Genomic DNA, 21,923 nt, shown 5'->3' with positions numbered 1-21,923 from the left:
GTCCTTGGGACACCAGAGGTTTGGTGTTGGGCACTGAGGGACAGCGCAGTGGGGTCAGAGGCAGGACCCCTGGACCTTCTTATGACAGCGTGAACCCTAGCATATGTCCAAAGATGAAAGCTTTGCCCAGACTAGGGATCCAAACTGCCCATGTCACAGATGGGTAGATTGAGGTTTGAGGAGAGGCCTCCCAGAACCCCAGTTCCCTGCCTCAGTGTCCCCCACACATTGATATCTCTACATGTTCCCCACAGAATCCAAGAGTCTAGCCATCCCCTGTTGTCTTCCAAGAAGGTGGAAAACAGACAGCCACTGCAACCCACTTGATCTCCCATTTTATCTGCCCCAAACTGACCCCCTCCTCTCTTTCTCCGAGCCTCCCTTCAAGTGCCCAGCCCAACCTACTTCTGCCCACTTCTCTGGCTTCATCTGCCTCGTCTCCTCCACCAAAAAATGCTCTGCACTCTGCCTCTGCACCTTTGCGAGTGCTGTTGCCTCTTGGAAAACCCTTCTCCCAGTGGCAACTCCTGTTCATGCCTCAAAGCCCAGTAAAATGCCCCCTCTTCTGGGAAGCCCTCCCCAACCCTTCTAGCCCAGTCCTGACTCCCCGGAGCCAGGGCAGTGTGTGGCAGCTCTGCCTTCGCCAGGCTCGGAGTTTCTCCTGGATTACACAATCCAAAAATCATCTTCATTCTGTAATTCTTTTCACATTGATTCACTCACTAATTCTGCTCTGATTTCCCCTCTGGGCCTAGACGTGTGCTGGGTGGTGCTGGGATCCCATGGAGGGAGAGGATGCAGAGGTCTCGGCTGGAGTCTAGTTCGGGAAGCCAGTCCCCCTACACACAGCTGACCTTTAAACTGGAGGAGGGGGGCGCCTGGGTGGCTCAGTCGGTTAAGCGTCCGACTTCGGCTCAGGTCACGATCTCGCGGTCCGTGGGTTCGAGCCCCGCGTCAGGCTCTGGGCTGATGGCTCAGAGCCTGGAGCCTGTTTCCGATTCTGTGTCTCCCTCTCTCTCTGCCCCTCCCCCGTTCATGCTCTGTCTCTCTCTGTCTCAAAAATAAATAAACGTTAAAAAAATTTAAAAAAAAAAAAAAAAAAAAAAAAACTGGAGGAGGGCGCCTAGAAGCCGAGGGGTCTGTTGCCTTCCTGTCAAGACACGTGAGGCAAACATCTAGCTACAGGAGGCACAGATGAGCGAGCCCGCACAGGCGATCCCAGAGCCAGCTTTCTGCAATCCCTCCATTTGGGTGAGAGCAAGGATCAATGTTAGCTTCGAGAAGGGCTCCGTCTCTGGGGCCTTCAGGGTCTTGGGTCAGAGTTGTATTTCACTCAGTTTAGAATAAGTCTAGAGTTGGGGCTAGCCGTGGTCCAAATTAGAGACAAGGTCCGAATTAGCGCCAGGGTCACAGTAGTAAGGTCACAGGCGCCTAGTGAGGGTGGGGGAAGTCTGGTGGGTCTGATCCAGCCCCCTCTCCGGTCTCCTTTCTTCATTACACTCTCTCCCCATTTCCGCGTCTTCCGGGGTCTGAATCTGAGTGCCTAGAACTCCCGGGGCGGGGACGCGCCCAAGTGCCCGCCCATCACGGCTCATGAACGCGCCCTATATACAAATGACCCCACCCCACCCAATCAGCTCCCGAGGGGGCGGGGCCGCCCGTCCCGAAGGCACCTGTGGCCGCCCTGCGCTCCGAGCTCTGTGCTGCTGCTGCCTGGCTGGTACTTGAGCGTCCAGAGGGCCCAGGCCCAGCAGGTGCGTGTCGCGTCGGGCCAAGGTTTTGTGTGGTGTCTTTAGAACGGCATCTGTGGTTTGGGTTGGGTTTGGAGGTCCAAGTGTGCTGCTGTGTGCTGGAGAGTTGTGTGTCTAAGAGATGTGCGTCCTAGGATGTGGGTCTGAGAGGTTGTGTGTCCTGAGAGGCTATGTGTCCAAAGGGTGTGAGTCGGAGGGGTGTGTTCGAGGGGGAGGGTGTGTCCAAAGGATTGTGAGTCCAAGGGCTATGTTTCTGAGAGGTTGTATGCCCAAGGGGCCTGTGTCTGAGGGTTTTGATGTCATTTGGGGAGCTGGGGGGCCATGAGCCCCTGTATGTGTCTGTGAGCTGTATGTCTGGTCTGTGAGCTGGAGTGTCCTCCTGTCCTGGGATGCACTCCTTTGCATGCCCTCCAAGCCCCTGTACACAGCCCGGTGCCTTCCTGCTATGGCTGTGCCCTTTTGTGTCACTGCCCCAGACCTGCGTGTGGCATAACCATGCATGTGTGCCTGTGACTGCCATGACCCTCGCCTGCCCGTGGGATTTGAGCTTCACGAGGAGAATGCAGGGCCTACAGCCCATGGGGTGCCTGTATGGCTGGGGGCAGGATAGGGGGTGTGGAGCCCTGGGTGGGGGATCACAGCTGCCTGGGCCACCCCCTCTCCTGTGCCTCAGTTCTCCCACCTGGGAAATGGGTACAGGAACGATAGTCACAGCCCTGCGAGACTGTCAGCACATGACAAGCTGACATGAAAGTGTTACTTTTGCAGTTACGCTCCTCCCACCCCCCTCCACCTCTCTCAGGGTCCAGGGCTGCAGACAAGGCCGACCGATCCACCTGGCTATCTCCAGTCCCTTTGTTGCTGACTTGAGAAGTCAGAAATAGCTGAGGCCTCATGCTTGTCCTGGCCTAGAATCCCCACTCGGGAAGGTCAGGACCTCTGGACATTTGGCATCCAGTGATAAGAATTTTCAGACTATTGGGGTAAAAGAAAGTGGGTTCAAAACAGTATTTAGAGTTGGAAAGACAAGTGTGTGGAGTTTGATTACAAAGGTCAAAGGGACTTTGGGAGAAGTCAGCCTTGCTCCATCCTGTCCCCCTGTCTGCCTACCACTGCCTGTCTGAGTCAAGGAGTGAATCTTGGATTCCAGGGAATGGAATTTCAGAACATTTAGGGCACAGGGCCTCACCTTCAGGAGTCGGAAGCTGCTTATTTGGTCTGAAGCCCCCACTTTGCAGGGAGGGAAGACTGAGGCCAGATGGAGACATTCAGGCCCCTCAGAAAAAAGATAGGCTCAATGCTATTCCTGGGCCACTGCAAAAGAATAAAATCCAGGAGCGAGGGGCCCAGCCTTCTCTCACTCCTCTCTTTGTGACTTCAGACAGATCACTGCCCCTCTCTGAGCTCTGTGGCTGCCCCTGTGACCTGAGCCAGTTGAGCTCAGTTTTACATCCTATCTCCAACTAATGATTTATTTCATTAAATCATTACCCAACCGGGCAGATGTATGGAAGATGCAAACTAAGAGGGGAAAGGGACCCCCAACTCAGATGCAAGGAGTGTAGAAATGTTAGGGGTCTGGCCTTCCAGAAGATTGGGGGCACATATGCACAGATGTCATTTTTCAGACAGGATTTATCATACACTGAGATCCCATTTGGGGTCAGAGAGCTCACCCCAACCCTGGCCCTTGAATCCCTGTGAGGTACACACAGAGGTTGGGTCCCATTTCTCAACCCCCAAAAGGGTCTTCCTGGGCCCGTGCCCCGGGAGCTTGTGAGGATTCCCGGTCATCTTCAGGCCGAGGAATGAGTGTCTAGGATCCCAACAGTGCTCCAGGCTCACTTCCCAGACCGTGCAGGGGTGGCGAGTTTGGGCTACAGCCAGATAGCCCCAGGGCTCAAGCCCAGGCTGGAGTGAGAATCTGGGGGTCTCTCTGTGTGGCCCGGGAAAGACGGGCTCCTCCTCTGTAAAACGGGGATAGCAATCTCCGCTTCACTGGGCTGTCTGTGGGTCAGGCAGGTCCTGTGTGTAAATGAGGTGGCATGTGGGCCTGGGCAGACAGTAGGTGCTCAGTAATAAGAGGTGACATCTGAACTGTGACAAGTGGAGGTACCTGTGAGCCCCATCTAGGCCCCCCCCCCATCACCCCACCCTCTACCAGGGCCAAGGAGGCCTCAGGCCTGTCAGCTTTCCTGGCCTGATCTCCTCCAGGTCCAGGTTTGCCTGGGGTCAAGGCAGGGCCCTCAGAAGGGAGCAACTGAGGAGGGTTGGCACAAGGAGTCACTGCCATGGGCACAGGCCTGCTTCTGTCCACTTTCCACACCCACAGCACCCACTGTCTCCAACCAATTGCTGTCCTGGCCTCCTGCCCTGACAGGACTTCTCCCCACAGCAGCCATGGGGTCTTCTGAAAATCCTGAATCAGACCACAGCCCTCGCCTGCTCATGCATCCTCCATGACTCCCCATTGCTCTGCAGTCCACCCTCTCATCCCCACCCTTGAGGCCCCATGTAGTGCCCCTCATTCACTGTGCTTTAGTCACACTGACTTCCCCTGCACCTGGAACCTGACCAGCACGCTCCCACCTCAGGTCCTTTGCACCTGCCATTTCTCCCACCAGGCAGTCCCTCCCCCACATCCTGACATGGCTGATGTCCTCTCGTCCTTGAGGACCCCCATTTCAGAAAGGCCCAAAGTAGTTCCCTCCCCTGCCACCTACCCCTACTCCTTCCCCCTGTTGAATTTCTTCCTTGAAGGCCTCTGTCTCTGAAAGGATTATGCGTCTGTTGTCACCTCTCCCACAGGACTGGGCAATGGAGGAAGTCAGGCTGGGTCTGTTCACTCCCTACCCCTGTGTCCCGTGCACCTGGTGGGCTCTCAGACATTTCTGGGGGAAGAGAGTGGAGACCAGGGATGCCCCAAGACCCCATCTTTGGGTCCTTGATGACTACATCTCAGGTCTGTCAGTCTGTAGGCTGAGTCCCTTCCGCTCAGAGCTGACAGATGTGTTAATTTCCCAAGCAGGGAGGCCTTGGCCTCAGGGGATGAATTTCTGGGGTTCCCATGGGGAGCTCTTTCTCTGGAACAAAGAGAGAAATCTTGGGCTCTCCCTGCAGTTGCTCCTATGGCTCGGGGACATCACTGGGTGCTTTGGGTGACCCTGGACTCCAATCTGGGACAGGAAGTTGGGTTCTGAATGTAGAGTCTCTCTCGGCTCCAGGGGTTTAGGGACCCAACCCCCTCGGGGAGGTAAGAGGGAGTGGTGGGCTTCCATTTGCAGTGACGGTGACAGAGAAACTGGCCTTCTTGGCAGATGAAGGACATGATTTCCTTCCCAAATGGACAGTCGTACCTTGGCCTGAGAGGCACTTGAGCACCTCCAGTGGGGGGTTGTGCTGTTGGCCGTTAGAGCAAGGGTCTCAAACTGGTAGGGGGTGGGGCTCAAATTTGTCTTGTGGGCCACAAGGTGTTTGAAAAGAAACTGAACGGGTTTCTTCCATTTGTTAAGCAGTTGGCTCGTTCATTCAAGGAAGGGTGACTGGGGGCCTACTGTGTGCAGGGCCCTGGGAAGGCTCCACCCTGCCCTCGCTGAGTGAACATGCTAGGGTAACATGATCATCACAGAAAGTAACAACGAAGCACAAAAAGTATCTGGCGGGGCTAAGTGCCTCAGGGAGAGATGAATCTCTCCTGGGAAAATTGGCTCCTCCAGAAAAAAGGATTTTTGCCTGGTTTCAAAGGATATGAGGTATCTCCTCAAACCTGACAAGGGCTTTCCCGGTGGGGGGCGGGGGGAAGGCCCAGCCTGGGCAAAGGCCTAGTGATGGGAATGTAGCAGGTCTGTTTGGGGCTGGTGTGTCAGGTGCCCGAAAAGGGACAGAAGGTGTGCTGGGTATTTGCTGGTAGATGAGGCCTTTCTAAAGAGTAAGGACAGGTAGTGGGCACCTGGGGAGCTCCCAGGGACTCGTAGTACAAATGGGGAAACTAAGGCTCAGAACATGTCAGGCAACGAGTATGCGTGGAGCCAGGAATTGAACCCTCATCTGGCCAGGCCTACAGCCACAACCCTCCCAGCACATGGCCACAGTGGGCCCCTTAAGGAGAAGACTGGGGGAGGCGAGGTCTGAGGGCCTCAGTTCCCCTATGGGTGCCAAAGGGACCTATGGACAAAGGACCATAAGGGGCCTTCTCCAACTGGAACATTCTCAGTGTCTGGGATTCAGAGCCACCTGTATGTGACATACCACACCCCTAGACCCCCCACAGTTCCCAGGAACACCACGAAGATCCATACAGTCACCTGCCTCGTGCACCAATATAGCTTGTGAGTCCCATGAAGCGTCCATATACATGCCCCCCACAGACGCTCACTTCCCACAGACTCCCCAACCCCCATCTCTCCCCTGGAGCTGCTGACCACTCTTCCTCAAGAAGCTAGAAGGTTGGGCAATACCACCGCAGGTATGGGGGCCCTACGTGTGTCTGGCATCTATGGGAAATGGACGACAAGCATGCCCGTACTGGGGGGGGCATGGTATTTTGGGGGGTGTCTGTGTATATTTGGGAGTCTGTGTGCACTTGGAGAACTGGAATGTGTTGTGGTCTCAGTGTGTGTGACTGGAGAGGTCTGTGTGTATTTGGGGGTCTGCATATACACGGTGATCTGGGTGTCTTTTGGGAATATGTGTGTTTGGATAGCTGTATGGGTTTGGGGGGGTCTGCATTTATTATGGACTGCGTGCGTTTTGGGGGACTTTTGCATGGAGTGATCCACATGTGTTTGAAGGTGATATGTGTGTCCAGGAGATGTGTATATGTTTTATTTTTAATGTTTATTTTTTGAGAGAGTGTGAGCGGGGCAGGAGCAGAGAGAGAGGGGGACAGAGGATCCAAAGCGGGCTCTGCGCTGACGGCCGTGAGCCCAATGCCTGGTCCGAATTCACGAATGGTGAGATCATGACCTGAGCTGGTTGGGCACTCAACCGACTGAGCCACCCAGGCGCCCCCAGATCTGTATATGTTTTAAGCATCTGTGGATTTTGAGGGGCTCTGCATGTGTTTGGGGGTCTCCTTATGTATGGAATCTCCCTACGCTCATCTGTTCCTCAGTCCTCCTGCCTGGATCTGCCTAGGACCCTTGCTCTGATCTGGGCACCTCCCAGGGCTGAGTAGAGATGACCGAAGGTCAGGGCCCAGTGACCAGAAAAGCTCCCCGGGCAGGGTAGGAGGGAAGGGCATGTATAGACCCCCTACTGTGAAGCCTTGTCCCCGAGCTCACTGGCTCTGACTCTCCCCATTTTCTGGTGGAGGAAACTGAGGCCCACAGAAGTTTGGCCACACCAGAGTCACTGCCAGAACCCACCTACCCTCAGGGACCACTGTGGGCTGAGCCAGCCTCTAGGTCACCCACAGAGGCCCCCCCACTTGGGGCACCATCTCCCTAGGCCCCCAGGGTAGGAGGCGGACCCAGGGCCCCTGCTGGGGAGGGGAGGGTCGCTGGCAGCTGGGGTCAGAACTGCTTGAGCCCTCAAGAGATGGGGGGGGGGTGTCCCGGATTTCCAAGGGGCTCTTCCTGTTGCCTGTAATGAGGTACTTGGGGAGCAGGTGATGAAACCACCGCCTGGGTTGCGTGAGGCGGGGCCGCAGGCCTGATTCGCTGCAGCCACCCAGGAGCAGCGCCCCCTCCCCGCTTCGCCGCGTCCCCGCGGGCCCTCACCTCCCCCCCCCCGCCACCCACCTGCCTCTCACTTCTCCTTTCCTCCCCTCCTTTCCCGGTGCGGGTGCCCCAACAAGCTGTGGCCTCTGGGCTCAGGGGTCTGGCAGTGTGACTCGCCACTCGTCCCCTCGTTAAAGCCCCACTGGGAACCAAGAAGGGAAACTTGATGGACCCCTGATCTGTTCTCTCAAACCCTTGCTTCAAGGCCTTTGAGGTCAGAATTCTGTGACCCATTTTATGGGGGGAGGAAATGGGGGCTCGATGTCACCCAGCGTGTCACCGTGTGAGTGTTGCTGTGGTCTTGCAAGATGGCATGCTGACTCAGCGCCCCCCGTTCCAAGGCCCGGCCGTTTTTCCTTCTGGCTTCTGGAAGGCCAGAAGATAAGGTCAGCAGAGCCATCCACCACCCGCTTCTCCCCAACTGGTGGCAGAAGGATTCTCACCCCCATTTACAGGTGAGAAAACTGAGCCCCCGCTGGGGAGATTGCCACGGGTGAACCATCCGTGAGGGTGGCATTCTTCCTCAGCCCCATATCTCTATCACCAAAGTGCTAAATAATCTTGCCAGGCCTGGGAGGTGACAGTCTATGGCCCAAAGGACCCCAGAGGTGTTTGTTGATTGACTTAGTGACCATCAGGCACTCATGAAATCTTCCTTTGTCCTCTCCATTCCTCCCCTGCACAGTGCTCAGGCCTGGGACCCTGGGCTCCTCCCCCTCCCCCCACAAGCGTGCCACCAGTGCATCCTGGCCCTTTGATTGCCAAGCAATCCTTCCACTTCTGCCCCCGTCCTAGTTCAGGCCTCATGTCTCCCACTGGACACCTGTCCGGGCCTTTCCTTGTCCTCCTTATTAGACGCTACTCCCCACAGCAGTCATGAGCAGGAGAAGCTTTAGAAAAAAAAAATCTTTTGGTTGAGATAAATCATAGAGAGAAAGATGCACCAATCATTGGAGTAGGGTTAATACATTGGCACAAACTAAACACGTCTGTGTACCCGGACTCTGGACCAGGGAGGAACCCCTGAAACTCCCACTGTTCTGTCATGGCACCCTGCCTGGGATGGCCACCGTGTGACGTTCATCACTGTGAGCTTTGCCTACTCTAGAACTGCACGTAAGTGGAATTATACAGCGTGTCCCCTCTGTCCAGTCCAGCATTGTTGAATCAGCGTGTGGTCTGAGAGATTCACCTGTGTGGTTGCGTGGATCTGGAGTGCATCCTTTTACCGTGCTGTGTAGTAGTCCATCATAGAATCTACCAGAAAGTACTAACTGATTCTCCCATTGAGGGCATTTGGTGGGTTCCAGCTTGGGGCCATGGTGAACGAAGCTACTGAAAACACTCTTGTCGGTGTTGTCCTTTGGTAAAATATGGATCCATTTCTCTTGGGTGAATACTGAGGAGAGAGATCGCTGGGTCATAGGGAAGATGTATATTCAGCTTTAGCAGATGCCAGATAGCTTTCCAGAGTGGCTCTACCTCTTTCCCTTCCCACCAGCAATGTAAGAGAATGCACGGGGATTTTTAAAACTGTAAAATTGTATCCTGTGCCCCCAAACTCTCCATGGCTCTTTGTTGACCTCGGAGTAAAGCCTGCAGTCTTCACCCCTGCAGTCTTCCCCACCACCACCTCTCTCCCTCTCCCCACTGCCATGCTGTCCAGCCACACAGTCTTCTACGATTTCTTTAAAATGCCAAACTCATGATCGCTGCAGACTTTTGCCCTTGGAGTTCCCCCTGCCAGGAACACCCTTCCCCCTCGATCTTCCCGCTACGGGCTCTTCCCTTGCTTGGCTGTCTCTTTCTCGTGCTTCAGGTCTCGGCTCCAATCGCACCTCTTCGGAGAGGTCTTTTCTGAAATCCCTGGCTCACCCCTCTCAGGGTCAATACTTCTCTTGATTTGGACTTAGTCGGGTTCTGACATGCGATAGTTTCATAAACATGACTGGGGCGATTCCCATTGTTTGCGAAGGTCTGAGTTAGTTTCAATAACATTGCACTTGCCTCTTCCTTGAGGTTTGATAAAAGAACCTTTAAGACCATCTGGTCCTGTTGTCCTTTTTTTTTTTTTTTTTTTTTTCCTGTTGTCCTTTTAATGGTAGGTCTCGTGTCACTTTTCTAATCTTCTATGGTCATTGGTCTACTTAAACTTTCTACTTCCTTTGTGGTCAGCTTATTACGGTGGTTGGCACATGGTTGATACTTCATACCGGCTAAGTATGCGGATGTGAAGAAAAAGGGAGGGAGGTGCTGGACCCTCGGCTTCAAATGCCCACCCCCTGCCCATCTGCTCAGGCCCCCATCCAGCCTGTCCACCAAGGCCCAACTACATGCTTCCTCCTCTGAGATGCCTTCTTGGGTTTCTCCTGACCCTCCTTCGCTGCTCCATTCCCAGGTCAATGGGTCCATTTCTCTGCTTCTCTGCTGGGCAGATGCTACAAGCTCTCTGCTTTCTGGCGGGATATCTTTTGGGGGGTGGGGGTGGGGAATGTGTGCACAGAAGAGGCCTCCCCCCTCGTGCCTGGCACATTCAGCATGTGCTGCCACCTCCCCCCAGCAGTTCCGATCACGCCAACATCTGGAGACCAGGCCACCGGGTCTGTCTGCGGCTCAGTGGGGATTTGCATGTGAGTACAAATATATATGCACACCCTGGGCCTTCCGCCTCCGCATTCCTTGGCTGGCCCTTCACACCTGGGCTTGAGACAGGTCAACGCTGAGTGACTGGATTTGCATGCCCATGTATTTCTGGGTAGGGAGTCAGCTGGGGGAGTCTGAGAGGAAGTTGTTGAGGGAAGCTGGGGGGAGTTCAGAGTCTCTCTTGACCTGCTCCATTCACTAAATCTGGTTATGAGGGGCTTCCAGTCTGAGGGAGACAGAGCCGGATATACGTACCCCTAGCTCCATGGGGTCAAAACTGGAAGGAAACTTCGGGAGCTGTAGGAATCCAGAGTGAGGGCAGGGAGGGCTTTGTGGAGGAATAAATGTTTTGAGCTGGGTTTTGAAGTGTGAATAGGAGTTGGCCAAGTGAAAAAAGGGCTTTCCAAGCAGAGTCATTTCATTGAAGGTAGATTAAGATGGGCAGGGGTTGATTGGGGCAGGGCCTCAAATGCCAGGCTGGGGACTAGAACTTTCCCCTGAGGGCAGAGGGGAGCCACGGAGAGTGTGTGAGCAGGAAGGGGTATGATCAGAGCTGTGTGTTGGGTAGATCCCTCAAGGGCCAGAATGGAGATGACTTTGGTTCTTGGGTGAGGATTGGGGGTTTCAGGATCACAAGACTCAGAAGAGTCAAAGCCCTGCATAAGCCCACCGGCATCTGTCAGGCCTGGCCCCAGAGATGCCATAGGGTCTGGTGGCATCCGAAGGAACCAAAGACCCCTGGAGCACAGTGACTTAAAGCGTATGATGCCAACCTAGGACAGAGGGGGCCTCACCTCCTGCCTCTGCCCAGATGGACACAGCCCTGGTCTACTCCTCAAGTCTCCTGCCTTCTCTAGCCCGGCTTCCAACAGTCCTGCTGCTCTCCATGGCAGCTGTGGCTAAAGTTTTTAAATGATAAATCAAACCTCCATCCCTTTTTGCTCAGAACCCTCTCAGGGCCCTCTGTCCCTCTTAGACCAAAACCCACAGTCCTCCTCACAGCTCAGAGGACCCAGAGAGGTCCTGCGTCTGTGGCCTCTCCTCCTGGCCTCCTTGTTAGTGTGTCCTTCAGGGCCTTTGTACCTGCCCTTGCTTCTAAATGGAACTCACTTCCTGTCTCCGCTTTTGAGTCTCAGTGCAAAGAGACCCCCACCCCCCCACCAACCCCGGCCTTCTGGCTCTTGGGGCTCCCTCGTCATGTGAACTCTGCCCTGGCCAGGACGTCCTTGTCTAAACTGGGGACGGAGAGGAAAGGGTCCAGTTTGAAAAGGGTCAAGATTCGAATCTTCCAGGCCCGGAGACTCACGTCTAAGTCCCTTGTTCCCATGGGACCCCAGGCACGGGGGCATTTCCGGAGCCACCTTGGCACCAGGACCTCCGGACCAGTGCCCCCCCTCCGGTCCCCAGGGACCTGTCAGGGCGGGGGCAACATGTCCCAGTCGTGGGAACGCACCCGATTCCGGCCGGGGATTAAAATTAGCCTGGGAAGTTAAATTTAGCAAGTCAAGTTGGAGCTAGGGGGCCGGGGCTGGGGCTCCCATGGGTCCTGGCTCTGCATAGTTGTGACTACTCAGAGACACAGACCAGAGAGAGTGGAGGGCACACCTAGGGTCACACAGCAGGCCGCATATGACAGTGTCTAACACTCCTGGGCCCTGGGACTCTGAGGGTCCTGCCCAAACTCCTGAGACTGGAATCTGGGAAGCAGGTATGGCTGCTCCTGGAGATGGACCCACATTTTCCTCCACTTCCCAAGAGCTCATTCCCAGGCCTTGTATCAGGTGCTCTGCATTTTATACCCAGCCCAACCACAGAACAGCAAACTGAGGCCTAAGGAGAGGCTTCCCTTGCTGAGGACTGCCAAGTGGGTCAGAGGCCGTCTGGGACCTGAGCACAGGCCCACCTACCTGACCCTGGCCACGCCACTCACCTGAAGCCTCAGTCACCCGTGACATGAGAGGGACTGGGAGGTCATGTGGTCATAGAGTTGGTGGAGGGGGTCTTGGATGCCGTGGGGTGGCTGTAGAGTGGGGTGAGTGCCCCACTATGGGCAATGTGACTCCTTTGTTCCCAGCACCCCTGCTGAATGGGGAGCACTGGGGAAGGCCTACCCATTCTCACCCTTGAGCACCCCTCCAGGGAGATCCAAGGTCCTCATGAGAACGTTCCAAGGTTTCCCTCAAGCAGAACTCGGGCCCAAACCCTTGTCTGGGCTCCAAACTTGAGGTCTTTTCTGGTTGTCCAGACTTCCTCCCACCCGTTACATATAAATCAATGAATAAATAAATAATTTTTTTTTTTTAAGAAAGAGAGAGAGTGAGAGAGACAGCAGCAGAGGGGCAGAGGGAGAAGGAGAAAGAGAGAATCTTAAGCAGATTCTATGCCCAGGACGTAGGGCTCAGTTTCACAACCATGAGATCATGACGTGGGCTGAAATAAAAAATTGGGCACTTAACCGACTAAGTCACCCAGGCACCCCAACCTGTTATTCTTTTAAGAATAAGAGAGGGGAAAGTTAGAAAATTCAGAAAATCAAAAAGGGAAGAAAAAAGACACCAAAGGCCACACATTGCATGATTCCATTTACATGAAATGTCCAGAACAGGCAAATCCATACAGACAGAAAGTAGATTAGTGCTTGACAGGGGCTGGGGGAGGGACATGGGTAGTGAGTGCTAATAGGCATGGGGTCTCCTTTTGGGGGATCAAAAATTTCTGGAACCACCTGGAGGTGGTGGTTGTGCAACACTGTGAATGCACTAAATGCCACTGAATCGCACACTTTAGAAGGTATTTTTCTTTCAATGTTTATTTTTGAGAGAGAGAGAGAGCATGAGCAAGGGAGGGGCAGAGAGAGGGGGACAGAGGATCCGAAGCAGGCTCTTCTCTGACAGCAGCGAGCCTGATGCAGGGTTCAAACTCACAAACCATGAGATCATGACCTGAGCTGAAGTTGGATGCTCAACCGAGTGAGCCACCCAGGTGCCCCTAGAAGGAACTTTTTTTTAAGTTTATTTATTTATTTTGAGAGCGAGCGAGAGAGAGAGAGCACGCACAAGTGTGGGAGGGGCAGAGAAAGAGGGAAAGAGAGAGAGAGAGAGAGAGAGAGAGAGAGAGAGAGAGAATGAATCCCAAGAAGGCTCCATGCTCAGTGCAGAGTCCAAAGGGGGCCTTGAACTCACGAATGGTGACATCATGACCTGAGCCGAGATCAAGAGTCAGATGCTTAACCAAGCCACCCAGGTGCCCCTGAACTGCACACTTTAAAATGGTTAATTTTAGGTTGTGTGATCGCATGTCAACTTTTTAAAAAAGGAGGGAAAATTCACCCATAAATTTCCACCCAGCAGTGACTCCTATCTTGTGTATTTCCTTCTAGTCTTTTTTCTCCTCTCAATGCAATGTTTAAATATGTGTTTACTTGTAACCACAGCCCTCAGTCTTGCTTGTTGGGGAGCTGTTATAGGATTGAATGAGTTAAAGGTGTCCAACGTGGGGACCAGGCTTTCTTCCAGTGGCTCAGGGTTAGTGATTCAGTGAACAATGTATCCTTAGAGCCGCCAGATATCAGTATCGGAGGTCCCTCCAACCTGGCCTGTCAAGGACTTTTAGGCTGTTGCCAGTATTCGTAATAGCGGTGCATATGTGGCACCTGTGTGTCGGGCAGATCTGAATGCCTCACATGGGCTACTTTATTTTATCTGACAACACTGGGCTGATCATGACACTGTTATCCCCACTGCACACACAGGGGGGCGTAGGGAGGTCAGGCTCCCTGGAGGTCCTACAATTACCAGCTTGTTGTGTTTTAGAGGTAGGGGCAGGGCATCTGTAACTCTTCTCTCTCTCTCTCTCTCTCTTTTTTTTTTTTTTTTTAAGAGGGATAACTTTCAGGGCGCCTGGGTGTCTCAGTTGGTTAAGTGTCCAACTCTTGATTTCGGCTCGGGTAGGATCTCACAATTTCGTGAGTTTGAGCCCCGTGTCAGGATCCGTGCTGATGGTGTGGAGCCTGCTTGGGATTCTCTGTCTCCCTCTCTCTCTGTCCCTCCCCTATTTGTGCTGACTCTGTCTCTCTCTAAATAAATAAACTTCAAAGTTGTTTTTTTTTAAAGAGGGATAACTTTCTCTTTTTTAATTTTTAAAATATTTATTCTTTTTTGACAGAGAGAGAGAGCATGTGCGCAGGTGGGGGAGAGGCAGAGAGAGACAGGGGGACAGAGGATCCAAAGCGGGCTCCTTGCTGACAGCAGAGAGCCCGATGTGGGGCTCGAACTCATGAATTATGAGATCATGACCTGAGCCAAAGTCAGACGCTCAACCAACTGAGCCACCCGGGCGCCCCTGTGCCTCTATCTTTTGCCCTTCGTCAGCCTTCTCTTCGTGTGGAGTTGGTCCAAAGGTGTTCACTGAGCATGTACTCTATCCTGGGCTGGTTGAGGGTGGGGGCTGTGGAGGCGACCCAGCCTGCTTTGATTTCCCCCAACGTCTTCCCCTCAGTGCTTGGCGGATGCAGGTGGAAGACAGAGGGGAGGCTGGATGCCTGGTCTCACTCTCTCCTGTACCCACTCTGTCCTCTTTTCCTTCCCCCCAAGGCCAAGTTCTCTCCACCAAGCCTGGGACAATGGGGAGGAAAAAAATCCAGATCTCACGCATTCTGGACCAAAGGAATCGGCAGGTGAGTTCAGTGGGTACAACAGTGGTCAGGGGAAAGGCATTCTTGGCAGTGGATACAGCCTGGGCAAAGGGGGAGCTACAGGGGATTGGGGAAACAATCCCCAATCCCCCTTGGCAAGGGGGAGCTACAGGGGATTGGGGAAACTTGATGTGGTGTCCGCAGTTTGAAATGTAGCATTTGCTCATTTTCATGATGGTTTATTCATTTATTCTCCCTGATGACTGAAGCCCCAGTCATAGGAGAGATGGAGCTGGACACAAACACCAACTCACAGGGCTGGTCCAGAGGGAGGCACAGACCTGAGGAAGCTCAGAGAGAGAATGTAGGCTCTGTCCTGGAGACCAAGGAAAACTTCCCAAAAGGAGAGGACGTTTGGGCTGGGTCTTTGAAGCACCAGTAGGAGTTTGCCAGGTTGAGGGGCGCCTGGGTGGCGCAGGCGGGTGAGCTCCTGACTCTTGATTTCAGCTCAGGTCATGATCCCAGGGTCATGGGATCGAGCCCTGCATCGATCGAGCTCTGCACTGAGCCTGGAGACTGCTTATTAAGTTCTCTCTCTCTCCCACTGCCCCTGTCCCCAACTCATGTGCTCTCTCTATGAATAAATAAATAAGTAAATACAAATTTTAAAAACTAGGAGTTTGTCAGGTTGAGAAGTGTGAAAGAGGGAGCAGGTGCCAGGCACGGGATCGTAAGGCCTGCTCAGGGAGTAGTGAGGCCCCTCTGTCTCCCCCGTGCCCCCCCAAACCCATGTCTTCTCCCACTCTGCCTGTGGGTCCTGGGTCCAGGTGACATTTACCAAGCGGAAGTTTGGGCTGATGAAGAAGGCCTATGAGCTGAGCGTGCTCTGCGACTGTGAAATCGCCCTCATCATCTTCAACAGCGCCAATCGCCTCTTCCAGTATGCCAGCACAGACATGGACCGCGTGCTCCTGAAGTACACGGAGTACAGTGAGCCCCACGAGAGCCGCACCAACACCGATATCCTCGAGGTACCCTTGGGGCCCTCCTCCCCAGCGCCCTGAGGTCCAGCTCACTGTGCTCGCTTGGAGCCTGGGGACTCTTGGTTTGCACGATAGATGAGTGTTGCAAATTGGCTTTACTGCTGGTAAAAGCAGGCGCAAGGTCATGTAGGGTCCCTCCCAGGGTCAGCTGCCTGAAGAGTAGAAATAAAAACATCAGTCACTGTGCACCGAGGGCTGCGCTGTGTCTCTTTCGCCCATCATCTCATTTAATCCTGTCACCTGTTTGGGGTGTCCAGAAACAGAACCGAAAGGACACATCGAGTGCCCCAGTGTCCCAGTGAGCAAGCCCACCTCACTGAAGTCCAGGAGTGTTTTTGTCTGAGCTGCTGGGTCCTCAGGAGAACGAGGCAGAAGCAGCCTGCGCACTAGCGGATGGTCAAGATCACTGTCCCTTTGGATATGGGAGTTTGTATGCAAGTTGGGAAGCTAAAGCCACAGAGCTGGAGAGACCAGCAGGCCTAGGATGGCGCCTGGGGACCCCTAATGTTTCAGGAGGGTGAGGAGAAGCTGTCAAAGGAGAGGCAGGGGTCCAGGAATGGGCAGGTCCAGGAGGAAGCAGCTCAGGAAGGCCTATCAAGTTGTCCTCAGGTGCTCAGTCTGCCAGCATTTATTAAACACCTACTGCACTCCAGGCCCCGACGCTGCACGTGAGTGCAGAACAGAAGCACCAGGGTCATATTCAGGAGGAGTGTTAGGACAGTGCCAGCAGGTCCTGGTGGATCTCAGCCCCCACCGTGTAACCTGGGCCTCTCTGGAGTTGACTGGGTGATCAGGCACTCGGGTTTTGGCCAATGGGATCTGGCTGGAACAGGCTGTGCCTGCACTCCTGTCCACCCACAGAGCTGGATGGGTAGGGCTCTCCCCTCTCCTCTAGAACCAGGTTCCCTGGCTAGGCTGGAGGGAGAGTCACCCTATTGTCTCCTCTTTCCACAGACACTGAAGCGGAGAGGTGTGGGCCTCGATGGACCAGAGCTGGAGCCAGATGAGGGGCCTGAGGGGCCAGGAGAGAAGGTGCGGAGGTTGGCAGGTGATGGGGGTGACCCCGCCTTGCCCCGGCCCCGGCTCTATGTAAGTGACTCCCTGTGCCGCTATGAAGGGGCCCTCCCTCACCTCCTAGGCCCAAGTGGTTAGGGCTGAGACTAAGACAGGGACCTAAGGCCAAGAAGCCTAGAGTCTGGAAGCAGATCTCTGCCTAGGTGGAAAGGGAAGGCTTCCTGGAGGAGTAGGCATTATAGCTGCAGCTTTGAAGGATGAATAAGAGTTCAATGGACAACCATTTCCTTCCTACTGTATTTATTTGATTCATCAAACACTCTGGGAAGCCTCCTCAGTGCCAAGTCTGTGCTGAGTAAGAAGCTTCAGCTCCAGGGGCGCCTGGGTGGCTCAGTCGGTTAAGTGGCTGACTTCAGCTCAGGTCACGATCTCACGGTTCGTGAGTTCGAGCCCCACAATGGGCTCTGTGCTGACAGCTCGGAGCCTGGACCCCGCTTTGGGTTCTGTGTCTCTGTCTCTCTCTGCCCCTCCCCTGCTCATGCTCTGTCTCTCTCAAAAATAAATAAACATTAATAAAATTAAAAAAAAAAAAAAGAAGCTTCAGCTCTGGGCCTGTCAAGAAGTGACGGCCCCAGACACAGTCTCCTTCAGCCATTCCGGGGGTAGGCCAGAGGGAGGAGGAGCAAGGCTTCCAGAGGTGGAGGCTGGCCCCTGATTTTCTGTCTTGGACTTAATCCCCTCATCTCCACGTGCTTCCAACCAATCCCATCCTCTCTGCCCTCAGCCAGCAGCCCCTACTATGCCCAGCCCGGACATGGTATATGGGGCCCTGCCCCCACCAGGCTGTGACCCCAGTGGGCTTGGGGAGGCCCTGCCGGCCCAGAGCCGCCCATCCCCTTTCCGGCCAGCAGCCCCCAAAGCTGGGCCCCCAGGTGAGCATGGGGCATAGGCCCTGGGGGAGAAGGAGGTGGGAGTCCCAGGGAGGCTTGTAGGGGGGGATCTTGGCTCTGGCACTGCTTGTCTGTGTGTATCACCTCTGGACCTCAGACTTCATTAGATGACAGGCCACGTGCCCTCTCTCTGGGGTCTCCTGCTCTTCAGGCCTGGCACACCCTCTCTTCTCACCAAGCCACCTTGCCAACAAGACGCCACCACCCCTGTACCTGGCAGCAGATGGGCGGAGGCCGGACCTGCCTGGTGGCCTGGCGGGGGCCCGAGGGGGACTGAGCACCTCAGTGAGTGAGGGGAAGGTATGGCAGGGCTGATGGGGGAAGACAGGATGGCCTGGGGTGTGGGCCTCAGTTTCCCCTTTTCCCTGTCTCCCCACAGAGAGGCCTCTATGGTAGCCTACAGAGTCCATGCTCTGCCACAGCTCCGGGACCCCCACTGGGGAGTTTCCCCTTTCTCCCCGCAGGCCCCCCAGGTATGCACCCTCTACTTGCCCTGCCGTGGGAGACATCCTTACGCCCGCTGGGGGTGGGTGTCAACATTTCCCCACCCGCCAGAACTCTGAACTGGTGGGCGGGATAGGTCAGACTTGGCTGGGCCAGGGCTCCCTGAGGTCAGGGCCTCAGTTTATTCCTCCTACCCCCTAGAATATAGCCTGGGAGACCCCCCGCCGCCCCCTGGCCTGCTGCAGCCCCCCACCCTGGCTCCCTGGCAGCACTCGAGGGGTGATGGGCCCCCAGCCGCTCCTCCCCAGCCCAGGTAAGTACCCTAACTGCCTCTCCTCGCTTCCCTCCCCAATTCGGGTCGCTGTGGGGGGGGGGGGGTCCCTCCGTCTTCTGAAGCCCCTGGCCAAAGCTGACCCCTGGTGGCCACTTCTGGTTCTACACTCAGCCCCTCCCGACTGTTCTTGCTCAGGATGGGTGGCTATTTTGGAAGTCCCAAGAGGGATCGCCACCCACTCCTTTCCCAAGGTCCTCCTGCCGAGCCTTTGCCCACGCCGTGCCACCTCCCTGGCTTTCCTCCCTTCCCCGCTGAGCTCATGGCTCTCCTCTCTCTCTCTCCCTGCAGTGGGGGTCGAAGCCTGGGTGAAGAGGGTCCCCCCACCCGCGGCGCCTCCCCGCCGACCCCCCCAGTCAGCATCAAGTCCGAGCGCCTCTCGCCAGCCCCCGGGGGCCCCGGCGACTTTCCCAAGACTTTCCCCTACCCCTTGCTCCTGTCCCGGCCCCTGGCAGAGCCCCTACGGCCAGGCCCCCCCCTGCGCCGGCTGCCCACTGCGGACGGCTGGGCCCGGTAGTGGACCCAGGGGTGGCACCGGTCCTTCTTCCCACGCGGGGCTGGGCTAGGGCACGTGGGGTCCCTTCCCCGCATCCTTCGCCGCGTCCTTAGAGAAGACCCAGCAGTTACGACCCTCCGAAGTGAGGGCCTGGCGTTCGGATCCACGGTCGGAGGGGGGTGGGGGTGGGTGGCTCCTTTCTCCCTTTCCTGTGTGTGTATCCACCAATAAAACACTTCTGGTGTCCGTGGACGAAACTATCTGTCTGTCGCTGCTCAGAGCCACCACCACTCCCGGGTCCTCCCATCTTTTCCCAAGAGACTTCAGCCTTGCCTTGTCTCGGTTTGGGAGATGAGAATCCTACCCTGAGACAAGGATTCGAGGATGGGTATCCCGGAGGAAGGCCATTGAGGGGGAGGGGCGTGGCGGGGAAGAGCCCCGTAGGGGGGCCAGGGAGCAGGTGATTTCGAGAGCAGCACCGCCCACCTCCCCCTCCCCCTGAGGACCCCGGGGAACCGCTCAGAGCGCGCACCTAATGTGGTTCCACTCCAGGGGCGAGAGACTGGGCTATTTACCCTCACCTCCTTTGGATGTCGGGCCTTGTGCACAAGGGGAAGCCCCTAGGCTGGGTTACCGCAAGAAGCACTTGGGAATCCTGAATGTGCTACCTGCCGGCTGGCAGCGGTCGATACATTGTTCATCTTTTAAATGTCTCTTGATCCCTGGGCGCCTGGGTGGCTCAGTCGGTTAAGCGGCCGACTTCGACTCAGTCATGATGTTGCGGTCCGTGAGTTCGAGCCCCGCGTCGGGCTCTGTGCTGACAGCCCAGAGCCTGGAGCCTGCTTCATATTCTGTGTCTCCCTCTCTCTGACCCTCCCCTGTTCCTGCTCTGTCTCTCCCTGTCTCAAAAATAAATAAAACGTTAAAAAAATAAAAAAAAAATGTCCCTTGATCCCTTGACCCAGCAATTTCGACCCACTAGAGGAAGGAGGGAGCCGGGCGTTTACCAACCCACTTTTGGGGCCCACAATCTCCCCCCATTTTGGCCGGTCTCCTGAGGGCAGACTTGGGTGTCCAGGGACCAGAGGGAGCTCCATTTGCTTCTCCAGTCCAGGCACCCCGAGGTGGTCTCAGTGGGATGTTTATAACATGCAGATTTGATCCCTGACCTTCCCGAGTTCCCGGACTGCCCCCACCCACTCTACTCCGTCTGCCCCTGTCGCCCACTGTGTCCCCTGCCCTGACCCCCCCCCCTAGTAATACTCCAGTCCCAAGACTTGGTTGGGTGAAATGGAGGCAAGGCTGGAGAGGGTCCCTTCTAAGCCTCTGGATCTCACCCTCACTGTGGACAAGAAGTCAGACCTGTCCCTGAAGTCAGTGCCCACAGGTTAAGTGCCCAGTGTGGGGTTCATTAAAATGTGGACAGCTTTCAAAGACTGAGTGGTGAGGCCGGTGAGCCCAGCCCAGGAGGCTGCACTTTCTTCATTTTCCATCAGGTGGCACCCAATAGTATGCTTTCGATTCTGTGCTCCCTACTCAAAAATAAAAAATAAAATAGAAATAGTAATAAAAAAAAAATTCCGGGACACCTAGGGGGCTCAGTCGGTTAAGCCTCTGACTCTTGGCTTCGGCTCAGATCACGATCTCACGGTTTGTGAGTTTGAGCCCCTCATTGGGCTCTGTGCTGACAGCGTGGAGCCTGCTTGAGATTCTCTCTCTGTCCCTGTCTCTCTGCCCCTCTTCTATGGTCTCTCTCTCTCTCTCTCAAAATAAATAAAATAAACTTTTAAAAAATAAATAAAACCCCTCTTGGCTTCCAGGGGTTCCACCCCATGTTTTCAGGCTCTGAGCCTGGGGACTCAGAAGGGCTGTGTCACATGTTGTGTGCACATGTGTGGTTTTACATGTACAGCTTGGGGTGACCTGGGCCATGAGAGGTCAGTGAGCAGGCTACTGGCTTCTGGAAACACCTTTGCATCCAGACTCCAGCTCTGCATGTGCTGGCTCTGTGCAGGAGGATACAGGGAGGGTTGTGTGGAACTGTCTTCTGCCAGCCTTTGTAAAGACACCCCATGGTGACGTCAGTCAGGGCCACTGTCACCATCAGAGGGTCACTGAATCTCTCAGGAGCTCAGTCACTGGTTGAAAGCATCATGGGAATTGTGGCCTAGAGAATGTGGATTCACCAAATGGAGAACAGAGAACAAGGAACATCCAATGGAGAACAGACCACATGTGCATCCAACGTAGAATAAAGAGTGAGGAGTGTGTTTCATTTTCATTTTTAAACGTTTTGTTTATTTTTGAGAGAGACAGAGTGTGAGTGGGGGAGGGGCAGAGAGAGAGGGAGACACAGAATCTGAAGCAGGCTCCAGGCTCCGAGCTGTCAGCACAGGGTCCGATGTGGGGTTCAGCCCCACAAGCCGTGAGACCGTGACCTGAGCCGAAGTTGGACGCTCAACCGACTGAGCCACCGAGGCGCCCCAGTAGTGCCTGTTTTAGGACAGAGGAGGGACGTTATCTGGCTCTAGTGTTAAGAGGCACTCTCAAGCTGCTCAGGGAAAAATAGACTGTTGGGGGTGAGGTGGAGGATGGTGGATGGAAGATGAGGACCCCCTGAGGTCCAGGATGTGTGGGAGTTTCCTGTAGTTCACCGCCTAGGGGGCGCTGTGACACCCAAACTCATAAACCCTGGATCCAGGGGGAGAGGACAAGATGTGACGTAGAGGTTTGGGCCTCCCAGAGCCTCGGTATCTTCATCAATAAAATGGAGACAATTGTCCTGCCACCTCAGCCTACTAGAGGGGGCACATGAGTAAACCAGCCCACCTCCCCAGCCTGGCGTGCAGTGCACCTGCATGAAATACCCCTCCCCCCTCTCCCCCTTTCCTCACACCC

The 21,923-nt window shown here is 55.0% G+C and overlaps 1 protein-coding gene across 2 annotated transcripts; it reads left to right on the top strand.

The window, feature by feature from the left end:
- Positions 1–1,127: 1,127 nt before the first annotated feature.
- Positions 1,128–19,277, top strand: LOC115507051 (myocyte-specific enhancer factor 2B-like). Of its 2 annotated transcripts, XM_030305158.1 has the most exons (9): positions 1,128–1,754; positions 14,707–14,789; positions 15,575–15,778; positions 16,745–16,879; positions 17,589–17,736; positions 17,906–18,039; positions 18,134–18,227; positions 18,400–18,511; positions 18,821–19,277. In XM_030305158.1, exons 2-9 carry the CDS (start codon positions 14,736–14,738, stop codon positions 19,044–19,046), a joined length of 1,107 nt encoding a protein of 368 aa, XP_030161018.1. In that variant the 5' UTR covers positions 1,128–1,754; positions 14,707–14,735; the 3' UTR covers positions 19,047–19,277. The 2 variants fall into 2 exon arrangements, with proteins under 2 accessions (XP_030161018.1, XP_030161011.1); XM_030305151.1 differs by lacking the exon at positions 1,128–1,754 and having other exon boundaries at positions 14,422–14,789.
- Positions 19,278–21,923: the final 2,646 nt, after the last annotated feature.

Source organism: Lynx canadensis, chromosome A2 (genome assembly GCF_007474595.2).
Source record: "Lynx canadensis isolate LIC74 chromosome A2, mLynCan4.pri.v2, whole genome shotgun sequence".
Classification (NCBI taxonomy): Eukaryota; Metazoa; Chordata; class Mammalia; order Carnivora; family Felidae; genus Lynx; species Lynx canadensis.
The sequence above is the reverse complement of the archived record's forward strand: the minus strand, read 5'-3'. Positions and strand labels throughout refer to the sequence as shown.

Coding starts and splice junctions, on each gene's coding strand:
- LOC115507051 (XM_030305151.1), top strand. CDS start 14,622: ATGCAGGTGGAAGACAGAGGGGAGGCTGGATGCCTGGTCTCACTCTCT. Junction 14,790..15,574: donor TGGACCAAAGGAATCGGCAG/GTGAGTTCAGTG, acceptor TCCTGGGTCCAG/GTGACATTTACCAAGCGGAA. Junction 18,512..18,820: donor GCCGCTCCTCCCCAGCCCAG/GTAAGTACCCTA, acceptor CTCTCCCTGCAG/TGGGGGTCGAAGCCTGGGTG.